This window comes from Cryptomeria japonica, chromosome 10, assembly GCF_030272615.1.
Source record: "Cryptomeria japonica chromosome 10, Sugi_1.0, whole genome shotgun sequence".
In the NCBI taxonomy this organism is placed as follows: domain Eukaryota; kingdom Viridiplantae; phylum Streptophyta; class Pinopsida; order Cupressales; family Cupressaceae; genus Cryptomeria; species Cryptomeria japonica.
The window spans coordinates 483,496,875-483,519,869 of NC_081414.1; the positions used below are offsets into that span (position 1 = coordinate 483,496,875).

Consider the following 22,995-nt stretch of genomic DNA (forward strand, 5'->3'; position numbering starts at 1 on the left):
GGCACAGAGGGGACTTGAATCAAATCTTCCTATTTAGTTTGTTATTGTTGCAATGTAATAGGAGACTTAATTTCTCTAAAAAATAACATTTCTACTATGTATTACAGTTTTGTGCAATAGGGTCCCAAAGCTTGTAACCTTTCACACCATAAATGTATCCAATAAAGATACATTTCGCGACCTTGTTCTCCAACTTTGCTCACTTATCCCTTGGCACACGTACATGTCTCGCAACCAAAAACTCTAAGATGGTACATGAAGGCTTATGACCTTACCATGTCTTGATAGGCATTTTATCAACAAGAGTTGATGTAGGAGACCTGTTAACCGGGTAGCAAGCAATTTCAATAATTTCAACCCAAAACTTTGTTCTAGACCAACACCACTCAACATACTCCTAGCCTTCTTCATTAGTGTCATATTCATTCTTTATGCAACTACATTTTTTTGTGGAGAGTATGAGGCTGTTTTTTATCTAGTAATGCCATAGTCTTTACAAAATCTATCAAAATTATGAAAATGCAACAAATCAAAATATCATGAAATCATTGAAAGACAAACTTCAATATGCAAAAAATCAACAAAAATTGTATACAAATCAACACTGCATAAAGCACACATTTAAGGTTGGAGATATGGTGTATCTAAGGTTTCCACCCTATAGGCAATTGCAACCCTACAATAAATCTACTCTCAAGAAGAATCAAAAAGCTCAAGCCACAATTTTATGGCCCATTAAAGACCTCCAAGAGAATTGGAGAAGTGGGATGAGTTGAAGTTACTAAAAAGTAGCAAGGTTCATAATGTTCTCCATGTTCACACCTCAAGAAGGCACTTGCATGCAATGTGGTTGCCTCTTCAGAGTTACCTTCTTTGGATGGAGAAAAGAACTCATCTTGGTTCCTAAAACAAGGATTAATTTTATAGAGTGCATATTGAGAAAGAGGAACATCAAAGGATATTAGGTTAAGAAGAATTTTCTTGTGGAGGATACTACTTGGAAGAGAGAAAATTTTGAAACATCCAAACTTGTAATTGCTTGAGCACAAGCATTTCTAGGGAGGGAGGACTATAGTACCCCCTTTTCGAGCACGACTAGCTTGTGATCAATTAGGCTATTTTTCAAGTTTTCTCGTAGGTTAATTGGTAAGGGAGAACTCTAGAGTTCTTGGAGAGCACAAGATTAATCTCTGGTTGTTCATGGCAATAAGTTCAATTGGAATTGGTGAACCTCTTGATGTTTTCAAATTTGTTTTTCAATCTTTTGAGAACTTTCTAAAATTCTTGGAGAAGCATGTTACTTTTAGGTAGTCACTTAGTTGCTTCAAATCATCATCCTAAGTCTTCAATGTCATGTTGGTATTGTCAAAAATTCACATTTGTCATTTTGATACTTTCCACAAATTGGGTATTATATTGAATTATTAAATAATTATTACTTTAATCGTCTCAAAGTGAAAATATTAAAAAGACAACTATAATTATTATTTTTTAAATGTATTTTAAAGGGGACACCTAGGCACAAGGGGGTCTTTTTCCATGATGGATTATTATTTATTATTATATTTTTTCCTCTAAAATGTATAAAACAGAATTGAGAGCTCATTTGAAGGGTTAGACATGAATTGATATTTGTTTATGTACTAGAGAACCTATGTTCTTCCAAACCCTCTTAAATAATTTGGTTTCGAGCATGAAAAGCCCCCTAACTAGGTTGAGTGGTTTTAAACAAAGGCCACAACTATGCCTACAAGTGAAGAAGTCATTTTTCAAGATGAAGTTTTTTGCTATGTTTTGAATTGCAAGATTTTGATATTTCTTTCCTAGTGTTATAGAAATTCTTTCAAGTGTTATAAGGCAATTCAATAGGATTCCAAGCTAGCCATACCATTCTGGAGTTTTCATTGTTGGGCATTATAAATCATTTACCTTATTTTTTAAGTGTTGCGGCTGAAGTTAATTACATGCCATACAGTTTTACGGGAGTTAGAAGTTTGTGGGCAGGACTACTCCATAACCAAGACATACATGTTGCGAAAGCGACATGGGAAGTTTGAAGTTGCATTGCTCCATTTTGGGAGTCAATTTCCCTTTGTTTCGAGCACCTTAGTGTTGTTTGTTGTTCCTGACAGTTTTCACGGTGGAGAAGTGATGTTTTGTTGAGTTCTATGCAATTTGTTGTTGTTGTCCTAGGAGAACCAGCAACAATCATATTTAGTTTCAGACTTATACCTGATCGACATGGGAAGTTTGAAGTTGCATTGCTCCATTTTGGGAGTCAATTTCCCTTTGTTTCGAGCACCTTAGTGTTATTTGTTGTTCCTGACGGTTTTCACCGTGGAGAAGCGATGTTTTGTTGAGTTCTATGCAATTTGTTGTTGTTGTCCTAGGAGAACCAGCAACAATTATATTTAGTTTCAGACTTATACCTGATCAACGTAAAGTCTCATTTTGATGTGTTTGGGTGTGTGTTAAGTGTTTAAGTGGTGGTTTCAGTGTAGCTGATGATTGGGTGTTTCTAGATATTGTTTACAAGCATTCAAATGCCAAACATTAGATATACCTCTGGAAGATGTGATAAGGCAGATTGCAGGTTTGGTAGCACTCTATTGCTGTTGTCCAACTGTTGCAACAGAACTAACATCAACTGGAAACACATTACAAAATATAGTAACAGGAAAATAAAACTTATATCAGTTGTACCCCTAGATATTGCACTCAATCACAATCACTTTACGATATGAGATGATTTTACGATTCTAAATTATTTGTAGATTATGTTCTTGTGCATTTCAGTTGTCTTTCAAGAGTTCTCCCACTCTCTATCAATATAGGCTAGAACTAGAATAGACTACATCGGAGCCAACCTTCTCTAGAGATTGCTTGGTTGGTGAAGTTGGCCGAAGCTTCTCATTGTCATGGTTTGTGCTCATTTCAAGCAACAGTTACCACTAAGATTAATAATATTTATTCATTCATTAGGCCCAACATGCATAACAAGCAAATCATCCCATGCAAAATTCATATGATTGGATCTTCAAACTGAGTTATTTAACTTTCATGTGGACATCAATAATATTTTTTAATTATTATTTATTAATTTAGGCTAATGCATATATCGTTTAATTAGATCTTCAAATGGAATGAATAAGAATAACAAAAATATAGCAATGGTCTTTGAAAAGCCGAGAGGATTGATCCATACCAAAAACAAAGACCAAAGATGACAATATTATGAGTAAATTTTATATTGATATCTTTGCATCTAACTAACTCAAGGTATAAACTTAGTTAATAACAAAAAGTGTGCACCAACAATGGTATAATGTTTATCTTGACACATTAAAATCATCTATATCCCACTCAGCTAATCAACAATACCACCATCAATGCTACAAGAAGGCCTCGAGGCAACAATCTAATTGTGAACAAAATAGGTAAAAAAAATTATTTCCCACAGAAATATAGGAAGAAAGACCAATTTGGTTGGATCAACCAAAACCACTGCACTAACCTAGAGTACCAATTCAAATTGTTCTTTCATGAAATTTTTAAGATACAAAAATAATAGCAGTAGAGTCTGACATGAAAATAAAACTGGGAATCTAAATTCCAATGAAAAAATTTAGAGCTTTGTTTCACTTTTTCCAAAAGACAATGGAAAGACATAAAACAACCATACAAACTAAAAGCTTCTAATTGTCTGCATCCTCTTCAGCTTCCGCATCTCCATCATCAGCCCACCAAGAAACAAGGCCCAAGCCACTTCCATTGATGTCACCCTGCCACAACAGATCATATAAATAATCATCTCTACAAAAATTTGCTCAATGAATATCTATATTTGCTTGATGTAACACCAAGACTTTGAATTCCTATCATACAGAGCTACTAATTGAAGGGCTAGGGGATGTATGTGAATTTTATATCTCTCAATTTTGACCAAACGAGACAGCTTGATATAGAAAATGTACAAGGTAGGTAAAAAAGGTTGTATGGTGTCCGGTTCGGGTACCTATGTGGACAAAAGACTTGTATTGGAGATTTCAGAAAGAAAAAAAAAATCAATGCTCATACTCTAGGCATCACAACTCATTTGCTTGTCGGTATTGGAGATGAGAACAACATAAACAATGGGGTTCAAAAGGTTCAGTCATCAATAAATTGTACTGTGAAATAATATGATCATGCACACAAAGTTGTCATTGAACCTATTACATTCAATAATGTTTGTAAATCAGGAGGTCTATCTGTTGAACTCTCAGTCCACTAGAAATTGCTTTGACAATTTTCATGCAATTTAAAAAATCCTAAAAATAGTTGTAAAGCACTTCCTACTGCCTCGGGGGCACAATGAACTAACTTTGATCCAAATAGATGAATTTTCATTTCCTGCTCTTGTTATGGATGCATTGAATATACCAGCACCTCCATACACCAAAGATTAAGTTTCTTGCCCAATAGCATTAGTATACAACAGATAAAAGACCATTTTACCTCAAAGCAACAACTCAAAATGAGATCAAAATTATGTAGGAAGCATTATGGAAACATAGAAAATTCAAAGTAGTAATATTGCAAATGTACATTAGGCCTCATAATATACCAAATATAAGCCTGATAATTTGAAACCCTTTATTGTAACAAATGCCCTTTCAAGATGTTCAGATTAATGTGAATGCCAAACGGGAAATGTTATCATGAAACCTGAACCAACTCAAAAATCCCCTGAAATATTTGTTGATTAAAATAAACAAAGATCATTATATCCCAAAGCAACAACTGTCTGTCTATTATTAGAATAATAATTTATTATTTAATGCTCAATTATGTAATATTATGTAAATATTTCTAACAAGATCTTTCTGATCTTATTCGCAGTTTCTTTTTAGAAACTTGCTTTTATGTACATTGTGTAAATCTTTATATTGAGTGTATTTGCTCATCTGTTAATTAATATAAAAATCATTTTTTACCAATTACAATCCTGTAATATGGTATCAGAGCCGTAACAAAAAATTCGTCAGAAATCTTTTCAAAAAAATTTCTGCATTTTCAAAGTTTTCTGGGCATTTTTTCGTGGATTTGCGGCGCCAAACCCGTGTGACATCCAGCGCAACTTCCCGCCATCTGCACCTTCTGCTTCAGCGTCGTTTTTCGTGGTTATTAAATTCGCGTCGGCGTCTAATGCGATTTCGCGGCTTCATCTCTGCAACCCATGAAATATTTTCGGGGAAAGAAAAAAAAAACATTTGCATTTTCGTCAGTTTTTTAGTGACGAGACTGTGTTTTAGGCAACGAAAATCTTTTTCGGCGGCTCCATTTCGTGTTTCTTGGATATTTTTGTCTGCAAATTAAAAAATCGCATCACACAATTTTATTTTGTCGCCCAAGCAACGCGATTTTCTTCCAATTCAGACCTGCGGCTAGGGTTTTGGCGAAAACCCTCCGTTTTTGCTGCCTTTGGAAATCTGATACCAGATTCCTTCTGGGTTTTTCGAGATCTGAACTGGGTTACTCTCCGATTTTTCTGGGTGTATCGTTTTCCGTGCCTCAATTTTTGAGCCGTCGTATCTGCATTTAGATTTCAGATTCCTTGCGGGTTTTTTGAGAGCTCTTATGGGTCTTTGTCGGTTTTTTTTGGATCAGCCGAAATTTTTTCTCGAAATCTGTGTCAGTCGTACTTCATCTGTTTTTTAAAGTTTGTACCTATATCTGCCTCTGTTTTTTGCATTAGGATTTGTGCTTTGTATTCCGTGCTATCGCCTCTTCTCTGATTTTCATTTTTCGTGCATTGGGAATGTGCAAGATGGCGTCATTGACCAACTTGATGTTGGAAGGCAGTCAGCGATTCAATGACAAAAATTATAACACCTGGAAGTAGCGCATGCTGACAATCTTCGAATATCGCCGCCTAGATGATCTTGTCTTGGGAAAAGAATCTCGTCCTTCTGCAGCTAGAGCCGATCAAGACAAATTTGATGACTGCAATAGGGAAGCTATCATGCTTCTCAAGCTTTCTGTCACAGATGACCAGCTACCTCAGATTCCTTCTGGCCAGTCAGCCTCAGAAATTTGGAAGCATCTGAAGGAGTTGCATGAAACATTCAACAAAAGTTGAGCGTTCTTCTTGAAGAACCAGTTCTTCTCTATCATGATGGATGAACGCATGTCCTTACAGGAGCATCTCACGAAGATTAAGGACATTCGAGATCAGCTCAAAAGCTATTGGTCGGAAAATGGAGGAAGAGGATATGATAGTCATAACCCTCAAAAGTCTACCAAAATCCTACGAGCACTTCATAGAGACTCAACATTACGTCTACGAATGTTGATCTGAAATTTTCAGAGTTGTGCACCAAACTTCTACAGCAGGATCGCTAGAAACAACAGTTTGGTAGCAGTGTCACTTCATCCTCCTCTAAGCAAGCATTTGCAGCCAAATCATTTCACAAGGATAAAGGCAAATCTCAGTCATCTCAGTTTTCTCAACAAAAGGGCTCTAGTCAGTCACAAGAAGGCTCGAAAAAGAAGAAAGTTCAATGCAATTATTGTCACAAATATGGCCATCTGATTAAGGATTGTCGCAATCGGATAGCTTCCAATCAGCGGAAGCAAGGAGGGTCTTAGCCTAAAGCCAATATCGTTGAGCACACAGAGCAGAAAGTGTCTGCCTTTTACACCTTCATGGCTAAAAGACTTGCAGACCATGTGAAATCTTTTGCTTGGTATATTGATTCTGGTGCTTTTCGATATTTCACTCACAAGCGTGATTGGTTTACAAAATTCTCTCCCTATACTGATTCAGTTATTTTTGGAGGTGAGTATACAGTTGTCGTCAAGGGCAACGTTCAAATACAATCTGGTGGGAGGAATCTCATATTCCTCAATGTGTACTACGTTCCTGGCATGGAACTAAACCTTTTCTACGTGAGTCAAATTATGCGGCATTGTCCTCAGCTTGATGTCATCTTCAATGCACATAAGTGTTCTATTGTTGATCGTGCGACACGCACTACAGTTGTTGTTGCTATTGAGGATCATGGTCTTTATAGACTTGTGGACACGGGTGATTCTCTTGAGCATGCCTTCGCAGCAAAATCCTCCTCTATCTCCCGTCTATGGCATCAATGATATGGTCACCTGAACATTCATTATCTTCCTTAGCTTGTTCGGGAAGATTTAGTACATCGCCTACCTGAAATTCAAACTCAGAATCAGCGAGTTTGTGAAGCTTGTCAAGCTGGGAAGCAGCACAGGACAATGGTTCAAGGATGGTGACTCATGGCGAGCCTCTAAGGTATTGTAGTTGGTCCACACTGATGTATGTAGTCCAGTGAATGCTACTTCTATTACTGGGTGCAGGTATTTCTTACTTTTTGTTGATGATTACAATCGTAAGATGTGGGTGTACTTTCTTAGGCAGAAATCAGATGTGATTCCTGTATTTCAGAAATTTAAGGCCTTGGTAGAAAAAGAGTCTGGTTGTTCTATTATTACTCTTAGGTCTGATAATGGGGGGGAGTTTTGTTCTACTACTGTCTCCACTTTCTGTGATACACATGGCATAAAACGTCAGTTAACCACACCATACACCCCTCAACAGAAAGGCGTTGTAGAACGTCGTAACCATACCATTACAGAAATGGCTAGGTCTATGCTGGAACACAGAAATGAACCTAAGAAGTATTGGGCAGAAGCAGTGTTTACTGCAGTCTATCTCCTTAATAGGTCTCCCACTCATGTTGTTAAAGGGAAGACTCCCGAGGAAACCTGGACTGGTCGCAAACCCAGGATCAGTCATTTAAAAGTTTTTAGCTCTCTTGCATATGTTTGGATTCCAGATGCCAAGCGCTCTAAGTTGGATTCCAAGAGTCAGAAGCTCATGTTTACAGGATACAGTGACAACCATAAGGCCTACCTACTGATTGACGTAGACACTGATTGTCTCATCTTCAGTTGCGATGTTGTCTTTGATGAAGATTGAGGACTATTTCAGCTTTCCTCGTCTAAGCAGAATTCTGAGGATCCACCTTTGAAGGCTTTTGATTTAGGTATTCGTCATCCATTTGGTTCACCTGATGGGAGGGATGATGCAGAATCTGAATTTGGTGATGCACTACCTGAATTTCCTCCAAATGATGCTAATCTTCCACCTGTTGCCGATCCTCTTCCTCCTCCATTTCAAGTTATTCCTCCTCAATCTGATGTTGGCACATCTACTCTTTAGCCTAAGTGGTGGGTTAAGACCATCAGTGATCTTCGTCCTGATGAGCTCATTGAGGGTAGATCTTCCAAAAATAAGGGCAAGAAGCAAAATATTGTTAACTTTGCTCTCATGGCCAACATTCACAGCATTTATGAGCCTCAAACTTGTACCGAAGCAAAAGGGATTCCAGAGTGGGAACAGGCAATGGATAAAGAAAACCAAAGCCTTCTGAAGAACAACACCTGGGTTCTCTCTGATCTTCCTCCAGGGAAGAAACCCATTAGCTGCAAATGGGTCTATAAGGTCAAGTATCATGCATATGGTACCTTAGATAAATACAAGGCAATGGATGCAGAGTACCAAAGCCTTTTGAACAACAACACCTGGGTTCTCTCTGATCTTCCTCCAGGGAAGAAACCCATTAGCTGCAAATGGGTCTATAAGTTCAAGTATCATGTAGATGGTACCTTAGATAAATACAAGGCCAGATTAGTTGCTCAAGGATTCACACAGCGAGAGGGCATTGATTATGAGGAGACATTTGCTCCTACTGCTAAGATGAGTACCATTCATCTTCTTCTTGCTATTGCAGCTCAGTTTGGATGCAAAGTCCATTAGATAGATGTTAAGAGTGCCTTCCTCAACGGTGAGTTGCGAGAAGAAGTCTACATGACGCAACCTCCTGGTTTCAAGGTTGTTGGCAAAAAACATCAAGTATGTAGACTCGTTAAAGCACTCTATGGACTTAAACAGGCACCTCGAGCGTGGTATATTAAGATTGATCAGTACTTGGTTGCTCATAGTTTTCACTGTTGCCCCTCTGACAGTAATATGTATATCAAACACTGTGGTGGTGATATTCTCTTTCTTGTTGTCTATGTGGATGACTTAATCATTATTGGCAGTTCAACACATTTGATTGCAGAAATCAAACAAGATCTGTGTCAAGATTTTGATATGACAGATTTGGGGCTTCTCCATTATTGTTTGGGTGTTGAGGTTTGGCAGACTGATGGTAGCATTTTTATTTCTCAGTCTAAGTATGCCAGGAACTTGCTTGACAGGTTTCGAATGCAGGATTGCAAACTTGCTTCCACACCTATGGAGACTGGCTTGAAGTTGTCGGCCAAGTCTAACTCTCCTCGTGTAGATGAACCACAATCCAGGCAACTAGTGGGCAGTCTCATCTATCTTACTGCTACTAGACCTGATCTCAGTTTTGCAGTGAACTACATTTCACGCTTCATGACAGCCCCCAAGGCTGATCATTGGGTAGCAACGAAGCGTGTGCTGCGTTATGTGAAAGGCACCTCTGATTATGGACTTCTTTACACTAGGAGTCATGATCCTAGACTCAGTGGGTTCACAGATTCAGATTGGGCAGGTTTGGCTAATGACAAGAAGTCAACCTCTGGATGTGTTCAGTTTGGGATCCGGTGCAGTCACTTGGACTAGTAAGAAGCAGCAGGCAGTGGCTTTCTCCTCGATAGAAGCAGAATATCGGGGAGCAGTTAAGGCAGCTTGTGAGGCAGTTTGGCTTCGTCGGATGCTTGCAAATATGCAAATATCTCAAGCAGGTCCGACTCCCTTGTTCTCTAACAATCAGGGAGTTCTCAAACTTGCCAAGAATCCAGTCTTCCATGAAAGAACCAAACACGTAGAGCTTCGTTGTCATTACATTCGACAGTTGGTTGAAAACGGATCCATTCAGTTGTTGTACGTTCCTACAACGGAGCAGCCAACAGATATTCTCACCAAGCCCCTCAATCCAAATAAGTTTGTAAAATTCAAGGGGTCTATTAGTGTAGTTGAAAGATTGAGCATTAAGGGAGGGTATTAGAATAATACTTTATTATTTAATGCTCAATTATGCAATATTATGTAAATATTTCTAACAAGATCTTTTTGATCTTATTCGCAGTTTCTTTTTAAAAACTTGATTTTATGTACATTATGTAAATCTTTATATTGAGCGTATTTGCTCATCTGTTAATATAACAATCATTTTTTACCAATTACAATCCCGTAATATCTATCAGTGGATTTAATTAAATCTCAAAATGAGATCAAAATTGGGTAGGAAATATTGTGTAAAAAATGGGGGTTCAACATAGTAATAATACAAACATACTTTAGGTGTCATAGTAAACCAAATATAAGCTCGATGATTTGAAACCCTCTATTGTAAAAAAATGCCTAGTCAAGATGGTTGGATCAATGTGAAGGCCAAAAGAGCAAAGTTTCATGAATCTGAACCAAATTCAAAAATCCACCTGAAAATTTTATTAATAAAAATTCACAAAGATCATTTTACCTCAAAGCAACAACTGTTTGTCTATCAGTGGATTTAATTAAAATGAGATCAAAATTAGATAAGAAGTATTGTGGAAACATAGGAAGTTCTACATAATAACATTGCAAATGTTCCTTCGTGAAACAAGGCTGAGAATACAAAGATGCTTGCTATTTTGGAGGAAGCTGCTAAAGATGTCAGCCTTTTGAAAAATGACTATGAGGGCCATATTAAGATGCTGGAGGACACCATTCAAAAGGTGCATCAGAAGTTGGAAACAATTGTGAAGGTTAGCCAGACAACTATTCAGAATAGTGTTGAAGGGCTCCGTGTTCTTAACAAAGAAGGTCAAAAATATGAGTACTGAGGATCTGAAAGGGAAGCTGGTAGTTGTTGTTGATGCTGGCAAGGTTTTGATTAAAGGTAATAAGAATTATTCTGAGAAGCAGGGGTCGAGTGCTCGCCCTTCAAGAAGCCCATGGAAGATCAGAAAATGGTGTTTCAAGAGGTGGTCAACTTGCATGATGCAAAGATATTGAAGCAGCAAAGATCCTTAAGGATTCACAATAGTCTTGTCTGTAGCCCATTTTCTATTTTGTTTTCTGTTGGTTTGTTGATGGTTGATTGTTGGTTGGTTGTGCTTATCTTTTAGGCAGCATTTTGATGTAAACGGTTTCAGGGTCCCTTCAAAACTTAATTTACCTTTAATCAAAAACGTTGCAAATGTAATTTAGGTGTCATGATATACCAAATATAAGCCCAATGTTTTATGTTGGTTTGTTAATGGTTGGCTGTCAGTTGGCTGTGCTTATCTTTTAGGCAGCATTTTGATGTAAAGGGTTTTAGGTTCCCTTCAAACTTAATTTACCTTTATTCAAAAACATTGCAAATGTACTTTAGGTGTCATGATATACCCAATATAAGCCCAATGATTTGAAAGCCTTTATTGTAACAAATGCCTAGCCAAGATGGTTGGATCAATGTAAATGTCAAAAGAGTAATATTGTCATGAATCCTGAATCAAAAATCCACCTAAAAATGTTGTTGATGAAAATTAATTTTACGAAGGCAAAGGAAATATTTGGATCAACCCAAGACATTAGCCAACCAGACTTGAATCTAAAACAAAGGATAATTATTACTGTTTTAGGGCTAAGGGACAGATTTATATGGGATTCTCTAGAGCCTTTGTGTGTAGTATGGTCAAGAATTACAATCTTACACTGGTATTCCTTTTTATCAGCCCACAATATCATCCATGAGCTGCATTTTCTTTAGGGTGCTGACCTGTAGATCTGCAACACCCGCAATAACATGCTTTATCTTCTTTCTGAGTTTTATGTATACACTCTTCTTTGATCACATACAATTCTCTCTTGATGCTTGAGACTGCTATTCTCAGTTTGCACACTCCTATATTTCCCACACAGCACTTCTCCTTACACAGTCACCTATCGATTGCATCACAGACACCCGAAAAATATTTGCTTTGATACCATAATAAATTTGGGAATGCAATGAAAAAACTTCATTAATCATCAGCAAAAAATATATACAAAGAAATAGGTGTTTAAACCAAAAACCCTTCCAAACAAATACTGGCAACTAAATAGCCATTTCTATGGCTTTTGATTAAGGGAAAATCAGATTTTGAAAGGACCCCAAAACCCTAAGAACAAAGAGATGCCAACAAGAAATACACAGCCAACCCGCAGCTCAACAACAACAAAAACCAAACCAAAAAAGACATACCTCTAACACAGCAGCCCTGAAACAAAGAATGGCAGAAAATTAACACCGATTTTTCAGTGCTTCGGCAACTTCAATTTCCATTTGGTCCAAACTCTGAGACAGGTTCTTCAGATCTTGTGATTCGAGATTGGCTTGCTCCCTGGTCTTTTTGAGATTCCCCCTGGTCCAAGTAGAAGGTCCATTGTCATCACTAACTTGCTTACCCTTATCAGCCTTATACAGATCAATAACAATATTGTCCCCAGATCTCGAGGCTTGCATTTTCTACCATTGATCCACAAGGCTTTTAATCCCTTCAGCACTATTGTCAATTGTTCTATAGCTCATATTCACTAGGTTCGTGAGGTTGTCATCAATCCTTTTTATTTTTGCTTCCAAAACCGCTAAACGGCCTTCATAATCTGTTTTCAGGTGAGCTACATCTTTAGCTACATTCTTTTCTTTTCTTCTTCTATAATCTGATTACCATCTCTAGTCCCAAAGTTAACGGACCACCACCTTTTTCCAAAGCATCCATTTTACTTTTCAGGGACCGAATGTTGATATTTACCTGGTTCATTTCCAGGAAAAGCCACTTAGAAATCCAAAACTGGTCAACAGCAGCATCTCTGGCAATGCCCAAAAGGTTTGGAGGATTCTCTTGTTTGCCACCAAAGAAAGGGGAATCTTTCTACCAATCCCTTGGGAAGGGAGGGTGATTGGTATTGTCATCACCAGCCCACTTAGAAGAGGGAGGAGAAGGAGCCACTCCCATGGAGCCTTCACCCATACCCACATCATTCTTTGTTCCAAGATTTTGGTTCTCAGTCGACTCTTCATCCACCAAATCTTCTCCCTCCATACTAGGAGAAGGCTGCCCCACCTTTTTCCTTTTAATGAATCTTCCTTTTTCATTCCTAACGGGAAAATTTTATTTTTTATGCTCCAAGGATACACTATCTTTTGTTTCCCAGTCTTAATCCAGGAATTCCTCATCCTCATCCCCTATCTTTGTGTCCATATCATCCTCAAACCTCGTGTTTTCCATCTGCATAGGGGATTTTACATGGCCTTTCCCCTTAGAAGATGACGAGAGGGCTTTAAAACATTCCAGAATTAGAAGGATCAAACCCTCATGGAGAACACAGTTCCTTTCATGTTTGTTATGTTCTTTAAGACTAGCTTCCAAGGAGGACAACAGGTAGAAAGGAAAAGAGACCTTTTGTTTATGTCGAAAATGGTTAAACAATGAAGAATGGTAACCATAAGCATTAATGAACCGCCCCTCAAGAGTAAAGTATTGAACCAAGGCCTTAACCAGACCCACCCGAAGAGGTTATAAGGATTTTACTTGGTATCCGCCCTACGCTTTGTTAACCAGCTTCTTCCCCTGCTTGCCCTTGAAAAAAATATCCACTACTATCTTTGAAGTTTTTTTGTCCTTGACTATCTTTCTACCTTCTTGGATAACCCTGTAATCTTCGCAATAAGCTCCTTTGAAATATCCATGCTCTTGCTACCAATAGTTAGCTTATAGTACTTCCATCCTTTACAAAACATTTCAATCGCCTTCTATTAGTGGCCATGGAGATGCTCCAAATGAGTAACCCCACCCCTTCTCAAAATCCTCCAAATTTCCTTTTTCATTCTAACATCATCACAAGAGATAGATTCCTATCGTTCCTATCACTGCCCATGCTGGAATCCACCCACAAATGAGCAGGAATAGGTCTACCCCACCCGTATGCAGTCGTTTTCCAAGCCACCAAAACCTCTCTGCAACAATCTGTCTTCTAATAACCAGGAAAAGAAAACTGGAACCCAAAAACGCCCACAATCCGTGTGGCAATAATTAATTGGCAGATCACAAGGATATAATCTCTCCAAATGTCATCGTTAAAACACTTGATCTCCCAAGATTATAGACGCCAATGGTAATAGCCTTCCACAAAGTCCATAACACGTTATTTACCATGCAGCATACCAAGTTTAAAAATGTCTTTGACATTAGGGGGGAGAGGGCCATTCTGATTCCAATTAAATTCATCCCTTCGCAAAACACCAATATTAGCAAAGGAATTCGCAAGGGAATTACCTTCCCTAAAAAATGTAATATAAAGACATTATCAAAGTCTTTAATAAGGTTTAAGGAGTTCTTAATTAAACTAGGATTATGAGACACCTTCAAACAATTGAAAATGTTGAGCGAATCACTATCAACCAAAGAAACGGGACTCGGACTCGGCTCGGGGCCGACTCGGACTCGGACTCAGGACTCGACGTCAGACTCGGCTCCAGACTCGGCTAGACTCGAGAAAGTGAAAAACTCAAGAAATTTAGAGATTTTTAAAGATTTAAAACTTGTTTCAGACACCCTTTATTGAATACACCTTAAAGACACAAAAACATCATCAAACTCGACTCATTTGATTACATACACAAGTATACATCAATCACATAAGCATAAACGCAAATTGTAGCTGAAGAAAATAACAAACATAGATATATAAATATTGTCAAATGTATACAATATTACAAAACTCATGGAATAAAAATTCCATGTCATCATATGATCATCATCAAATGTTTCATACAAATACCAAAGGTAAATAGTAAATAGTAAATACAACTACAAGTGTACAAGCCTATGGCTCAGAGGGCCGTGCACCCTCTCGCCCTGGCCCCCTGCGAAGGCGTTTAAAGTAGGTCTTGGATGATTCAGCAACCATAGTCGCTCCCCGTGACACCATGCCATGCTCACCAACATCAGGAACAACTGTGTCATGCTCACCAACATCAGGAACAGTTGTGTCACTCTATGGAGGTAAGGAATAAGGGCCCAAACTCGCCAAACTCGGTGAGTCCCGAGGTTGTGTTGGAGGCCCTTATTCCTTACCTCCATATCGCCCCACTCAGTTTGCTAGTGCTGGTGCTTCCGTTTCTGCTTCTGCTTCTATAAGTGGCAGTGCCACCGCCACATCTTATGCTCCTAGCACTAGTATTTGTAGTGGGAGTGCTACCATTGGACCAAGGATTCGTAAATCTAGGTTGGATTCCTTCTTTGTGCCTCGCACTATTCCTGGGTCCCAACCGTCGCTTGAGGGCATAGGTTGGAACAAGGAGGTCCATGATGCTACTAAAATGGCAGTTGGCAGGTTTTGGAGCTACAGCTGTATTCCATTCTTTGTAGCCAGGTGAATGTTTTACTAACTTTTATGTTTGATAACTTTGATTGTTTTAATTTTTATACTTAACTTATCTCATTGAGTTTCTTTGCGACAGGTCTCCTTATTGGCAACAAATGGTTGATGCCATTACCATATGCGGGGCGGGATTCAAAGCCCCTAGTGAGAGTGATTTGAGGGGACCCATTTTGTCTCAAATGGTGGATGATGTGAAGAAGGATTTAGATGAACGCCAGATATGGAGCACTAAAGGTTGCACCATCATGACTGATGGTTGGACGGATAGGAGAAATAGAACTCTCCTTAATTTTCTTGTTTCTTCCGCAGGTGATTGATTAATTTTAGTTTCATATAGTCTTTAATTTTTATTTTTTATCTAATGGTTTATTGAATGATCATTGACCTAGCTTTATTTTTTTATTTCAGGGGGCACCGTTTTCATCAAGTCCATTGATGCCTCCGCCCATTGCAAGAATGCCACCTACCTATGTGAGCAGATAGAGGAGGTGATTGAAGATGTGGGTGAGGAGAACGTGGTACAGGTGGTGACCGACAATGCAGCAAATTATGTTGCTGCGGGTAAACTTTTGATTACAAACTAATTTTGTTTGCAAATTAATTACTATCTTGTAGTTTGTACCTCCATTAATTACAATTTACAATGCAACAAATTATGTTGTTACAGGTAGACTATTGATGGAGAGGCACCCATCTATAGTTTGGACTCCATGTGCTGCTCATTGCATTGACCTCATGTTGGAGGATATTGGAAAAATCCCATGGGTCAAGAGATGTGTAGAAAGGGCAAGAAATGTCTGCAAATTTGTATATAATCATTCATGGGTGTTGGCTCTTATGAGACAATACACAGAGTAGAAGGAGTTAGCTCGTCCAGGAATCACAAGATTTGCCACAAACTTCCTCACATTGCAGTCCATGCTTAGGTCTAAGTCTGGCTTGAGACGTATGATTGTTGGTGAGGAGTGGTCTTCCTCATCCTATGCTACCACCCCTGCAGGGAAAGATATGGCAGACTGCATTTTTGATGAGCAAGGCTTTTGGGTCCCTTGTGATGAGATAGTGAAGCTAATTTTTTTATAAATTCTACAATTTAACTTCAAGTTTTATAACTTATTATATGTATTCTCTTATTTGCTCATTTTTCTAAATTACACAATATTTTCAATTTTGCAGTTTGTTAAGCCCTTGGTGGTTTTGTTGCGAGTTGTGGATGGAGATAAGCCCGCAATGGGCTATATATATGAGGGCATGGATAGGGTGAAGGAGGTCATCAGATTCGTATATGGACAAGATGAGAGCAAGTGTGGTCCCATTTGGGAGATCATTGATAGGAGATGGCATCATCAGCTTCATAGGCCCATCCATGCAATAGCCTATTATCTGAATCTGGCATTCCATTTTATCCCTTCTTTCAAGGCTGATGTGGAGGTCCTTAATGGGCTATATGCAATCATGGAGAAGATGGGACCTGCTGGTACTTCTCAGATAGACCTTTTTGAGAGCTACAGGTGTTCTCAGATGCACAAGGGGAGACCTTCTCTCATCCTGTCGCCAAAGACGGTAGGACAGCTATGAAGCCAGGTAAAAATAAATTGTAAGGCTTAATTTTAGTTTTATTCAATACTATATGGTAACTTGTTAAATGAGTTCATGAGTGAGACTAATTTTATTTATTTTTCTCATTTCAAACTCAGATCATTGGTGGAACTTTTTTGGCCCAGAGACACCAAATATCCAGAAGTTGGCCATTCGCATCTTGAGCCAACCATGCAGCGCATCAGGTTGTGAGCGCAATTGGAGTATGTTTGAGCACATACACTCCAAGAGGCGCAATAGATTATCTATGGAGAAGATGAATGATCTCGTCTTTGTTCACTACAACCTCCGCCTGAGAATGAGAAAGAATGCAATAGTTGACATGTCTCCTATCATTCTAGATGAGGTTGATCTTGAAGCAGAGTGGGCCAATGAGAATCAGAGAGCTCCTGGGACTCCTACATCTGTATTTAGTGATGATGACATTGATTGGATCGACCAAGTAGATATAGGGGCTGAGGCTGTAGCTATGGCAGAGGAGCAGAGAGCACGAGCAGAGACAAGAAATACTAAGACTCAGAGTGACACAGTTGTTCCTGATGTTGGTGAGCATGACACAGTTGTTCCTAATGTTGGTGAGCATGGCATGGTGTCACGGGGAGCGACTATGGCTGTTGAATCATCCAGGACCTACTTTAAACGCCTTCGCAGGGGGCCAGGGCGAGAGGGTGCACGGCCCTCTGAGCCATAGGCTTGTACACTTGTAGTTGTATTTAGTATTTACTATTTACCTTTGGTATTTGTATGAAACATTTGATGATGATCATATGATGACATGGATTTTTTATTCCATGAGTTTTGTAATATTGTATACATTTGACAATATTTATATATCTATGTTTGTTATTTTCTTCAGCTACAATTTGCGTTTATGCTTATGTGATTGATGTATACTTGTGTATGTAATCAAATGAGCCGAGTTTGATGATGTTTTTGTGTCTTTAAGGTGTATTCAATAAAGGGTGTCTGAAACAAGTTTTAAATCTTTAAAAATCTCTAAATTTCTTCAGTTTTTCACTTTCCCGAGTCCAGCCGAGTCTGGAGCCGAGTCTGATGCCGAGTCCCGAGTCCGAGTCCGAGTCGGCCTTGCTGAGTCCGAGCCGAGTCTGAGTCCCGTTTCTTTGGTTGAAACCCCATTCCTAAAGTGGAAGGCTTGAGAAGTTTGTCTAAGTCCGGGAAATCACCTGAAATCCATATATGGTAGCCTGATCCGGAAGGAGCTCAGAAATTCACCCAAGTCTGGAAGAAGCAAGGAAATCATGAATTCCTTCTTCATGATCAAAATCCACCTAAAGCCAGAGGAGGGCGCCAAAATGGCATGCTCATGGAGAATGGATAAAAATGTTGAATTCCTCCTCCATGGTGAAAATCCACCCCACCACTCAAGAGGGCGCCAAAATGAAGTATGCTTGGAAGGAAGGAAAAATAGTCAATTCCTCCACCTAAGGGAAATTCCGCGCAACACTCAGGAAGGGCGCTAAAGGGGGGTAATGAAGGAAAATCCTCCAAATCATGAATTCCATGACAAGTTCAAAAATCCGCCCAAGGCATGGTAAAGGCGCTATAATGAGGTATGCAAGGAAAGATGAAGAAGTGCATGAATCCTCCACCAATGCAAAACACCGCCCAACACTTAGGTAGGGCACCAAAATGAATGATGCATGGAAAAGGCTAAGAATTTATTCCTCCTTGAACAAGTGAAGAATTGTGCCCTGACCAAGGAAAGAATGATTGAAATAGCTTGGTCACGGAAGAATCAAATAACAATGAATTCCTTCCCTTAGGTGGATTTGCGCCCTAGATTGGAGTAAGGCGCTAAACTCAGGATGCCTTGGAAATGGAGAAAATGTTGAAATTCCATGGCAAATGCAAGATTGTGCCTAGTAAAGATGAAGGGCACTAAAGATGGGGTCTCGTGGAAAACTCATGAATTCCTTCGCAATTGAGAATTGCACTCTGGCCAAAGAAAGAATGTTGAAATGACTAAGTCAAGGAGAATCAAGGAAGTGATGAATTCCGCCATGAATTCCACGCCCAAGCCAGAAAACTGAAGAAATTTGTCTAACACATGAAAGTCCAAGGGTCAAGGAGGAATGGAAAAGTGGAAATCCCCTCAAGAAAAATTTTGAAATTTCCATTTTTAGACACCAAACCTTATCAGAATCCGAAAAATTTTACAGATTTGGAATCACGAGAGAATTCTCTCCCTCCTGGACTTGAAACCCTAATTTGTGGAAAATTCCTAAAAAATAGGAAATGTGCAAAATTGATGAAAAATCTCCTCCAGAGCATGTAAGTTTGAAAAACTTCAAGAAAATTCTTCATGAATCAAATTCTCTCTCCAACAATTCTAGATGTGCAGGAGCGGATATACGACGACGGGGTCCACTTGCATGGCGAGGATCTATTGAATGCATGGCAATATGGTGGCGCATTCATTGCCAGAATATTTGACCAAATAGCGACCCAGTCATTGCATGTTGAATTTATGGCAAATTCTTTTTGTATGCAACCACCGCATGTGGAAATGATGGAACATTTATGACATAATGGGGTGATTTTTGCATGGATGAATACTCAACGCATGTTGGGCGAATTTGAAAGAAGTGCATTTAATGCACAATGGATGCCATTTTTGGCAGGAATGTAATTAATTGTAATGGGATGGAATTAATTGTATAAGGGCATGATGGGTTATTAATTGTTGATTCCCACCTTGTTGCATCTTGAGTGGGGAATCTTCTAGGGTGAAACCCTAATTAGAGTGTTGCATGTAGCCAAGGCTTGAAGCCTATATAAAGGGGTGACCCCCCTCATTTGTAAACAGAGGAGAGATTGTTGCTAAGGATTGTTGAAGTAGCCAACTTAATATATTGTTCAATTTTGATGGTGTATTCTTGTTCTATTTTAGCAATCTGCATGGTCTTGCTCTCTTTAGTTAGAATAGATTTTGCTTTAAGTTATTAGATGGACTGGATTTGATAGGATTGCTTGTTGCAAGATTCGTGCTGATACTTTTGGTGTGCAGCTGATTGTTGTATACTGTGCAAAGTTAGTCTGAGCCTCTGTTATTTGTGTATGTTTAACTTTAATTATCAGTAGAGATTGTTCGATGATGGTTTCTACCGATGATTTGAAAATCTTTAACACACCCTTTGAAGATTGCACCGCCTTCGTGTAGTTGTGCATTGTTGGCGAAGAGAAGCATGGTTGGATTTTGCATAAGTAATCTCGTCTCCATGTTCAAAGGATTAGATTAACCTTAACTTAGTCCTCTAAACCTTTCCTCATTTACTTTTCCGCATCTCTTAAATCCAAAAATCCAAAAAATACGGCTTTCATTGCAAATCATTCACATAAAAATAAAGTTTGTTATCCTCTTCAAGTGAATACGTAAGGCCCCTTGGGTTAGCAGCAAACCCATCAACCAACTGAGTCACGTCCACGCATTGAAGGAACCTTGGAGTTAGCCGTTTGAACTTTTCGTGCAATCTTAGCATACGGACTAATTTTGTTCAAGAGAGAGTAAGGTGACCGTTGGTAACTTTATTTTGTGTTCGACGTCGTCATAAAAAACACGTCAACAATCCGCACGAGGATTTACACCATTGTCGCCCACCAACTGCACCTCCAAAGTCAAATTTTGAGTTCCTATTTGTTGAGGATTCAAAATAACCTCAAACTACTTGTCGTCGAACAAAACCTCCATCTTTCTAAATGATTTGTTATAGCCATTTCTATGGTTATTATTATTAACAATAATAATATCATATTAGTATTGTTATTTAAATAGTTTTATTTACATAATAATAATTTCAAACAAGTTTTTGCCAAGTTTCTTTCAAGTCCCTAATCTGACTCAAATTTCAAGGTTGTTTAACTTTTGCTAGCTCTCTATTCTAAAGAACACACATTTCATCAAGGTCTAGACTAGCACACTAGGATAGACAAAAAATGTACTTTAAAGAAACACAATCAATGTGAAAGGTTACAAGGTTGATCTACAATTCTACTCAAAAGTTTAGTTGGGCCCCACCTATAATGCCCCCTTCTTAGCTCTAGATTGTTAGATGGATCTTTAACCTATTCTGGAAACCCGTAGGCTAATCAAGAGACTAAACTAGGGTTTCCATCTTCCAGGTGGATTTCAGAAGGGTGTTTGCATGAGTTTGGAAGTTTGCCTCCTGGGTTTTTTTGGGTTTCTCGAGAGCTTCAGAGTGGTATGACATGCATTTCCATCAGAGGAGATTTCTTTCAAGGTCAATTTTAGAGGGTTGTTTGCAGGAGTTTGGAAGTTTGTCTTTTGGGTTTTTTGGGGTTTCTTGAGAGCTTCAGAGTGGGATGACATGCATTTCCATCAAAGGAGATTTTTGAACTTACTATTTTTAGTAAATTTTGACTGCTACCCGGATTGTGCTTAAAAGATGTTTGGAGTCACTCACTATTTTTAGCAGTATGCTATTTTTAGTAAGCACGTTTTTAGCAATACAATGCAACACTTAGTTTCTATTTTTGGTTGTTCGATTTGAGGGGTGGCTCATTCGGTTCTCTTGGAGAACATTTTTGGAAGGTAATATCTAAAATGATTTGACAATTCCAAGTTGCTTTTTGACCCCCATGCCTAGGCTCAATGACTTCAAGTTGTTTTTAAAAGATGTTCTCATGTGGCCCCCGAAGTTGGGAATTATTAATAATTTTTATTAAGTTATTGGTGCATATGAAAAGGGAAATAAAAAAAAATTAAACTTTTAATCCCACATGACTTGGAGGAGAGGGTTGATTCTTGAGAAAAACTATAAAAGCAAGTTTGACAGGCTCATTTGGGTATGTTGTGTTGAAAATGGATAGCTAAGTTCGGATTATATTTTAATGAAATTAAAATATTAATCATATTGTAATAAGGTTAAGCGATTAAATGTCTGATAGGGCTGGGCCCAAAATGAAACGTGGTATAACTTGCAATTTATGTAGGCCCCAAATTGGGCACCAAAAAGGGCAAACTTAAAATATTTAAAAATGGCGGCAATTTTGTTAAAGCCGACTTGGGGAAAACTTGAACATAAATCTTGTATATAAACAAGATTCATTTCACACTTCAAACACATTATTATCTTCATCAAGAAAACATACCATAAGTCATTAGCCTTATGCGAATTTAGTCAGCGAGCTTGGAAGGATAGAAAGCAATCTAAGTCTTCATACTGCTGCAAGTCTATCTGATCATTAAGCAAATCCATTGGGCAGCTTGTTGGGCAAAGTGGTGTCCTATACTTCAGCGATCTCCTTCTCCAAGTGATATCGATATTCTGCTCTCTCTAAAGATATACTACAGCTGCATATACTTGGTTTGAATCTGCCCTAGATTGGCACTACAATCAGATAAGTAATCTGATATATATTGTTCATGTAATCTGCTTATAAATAAAGGATCTGATCTAAATCTTTGATGTTGGGTTTTTCCTCCAAGAGGGAGGTTTTCCCAGGGTATTTGTGTCTTGTGTCGTGTGCTTTATTGTTATTTCTGCTTATTCTCAGTCTGATTATAATTTAATTAGTTAGATTAACATCTGATTGCCTAAATTTAACATGCTGAATATTGAGATAACGAAGTGCTGCTGAATTGTTTTCAGAGTCTTAGCTTTGGAGTTGCGTGCATACCTAGCTTGTTGCAATTTCGAGTTTGAAAGACAACTCCTAGCTGATTGGAGCAGCTTCATTCAGAGGTTTACATTGGATTCAATAGACAAGTTCTTGGTTTTTTCAGTTGTGGAAACCCTTTGTCGATTTCACGTTTTTACTCACCCTGGTTGGAGGATTGAACTGATTTTTGTGGGTACGGATTCATTCTTCTCCTATGCCCTAGGCGTCCAATTGCTCCAGTTTGTGTGATTTAAGGAGTGTGATTTTTAAATCTGATCGGACCAGCTTGCTGTTCATACCACGTTTTTGGGGCTGCATTG

General features: G+C 38.5%; 1 protein-coding gene across 7 annotated transcripts in view; it reads right to left on the reverse strand.

Annotated features, from left to right (window-relative positions):
• Positions 1-3,270: 3,270 nt before the first annotated feature.
• The window catches only part of LOC131039436 (uncharacterized), a 107,881-nt gene continuing 88,156 nt past the window's right edge, over positions 3,271-22,995 (reverse strand). For all 7 annotated transcript variants that reach the window (XM_059213561.1, XM_057972211.2, XM_057972206.2 and 4 more), the window contains one exon: positions 3,271-3,782. In XM_059213561.1, coding sequence (XP_059069544.1) covers positions 3,696-3,782 — 87 coding nt within the window. In that variant the 3' untranslated portion in view covers positions 3,271-3,695. The remainder of the gene's footprint in view (positions 3,783-22,995) is intronic.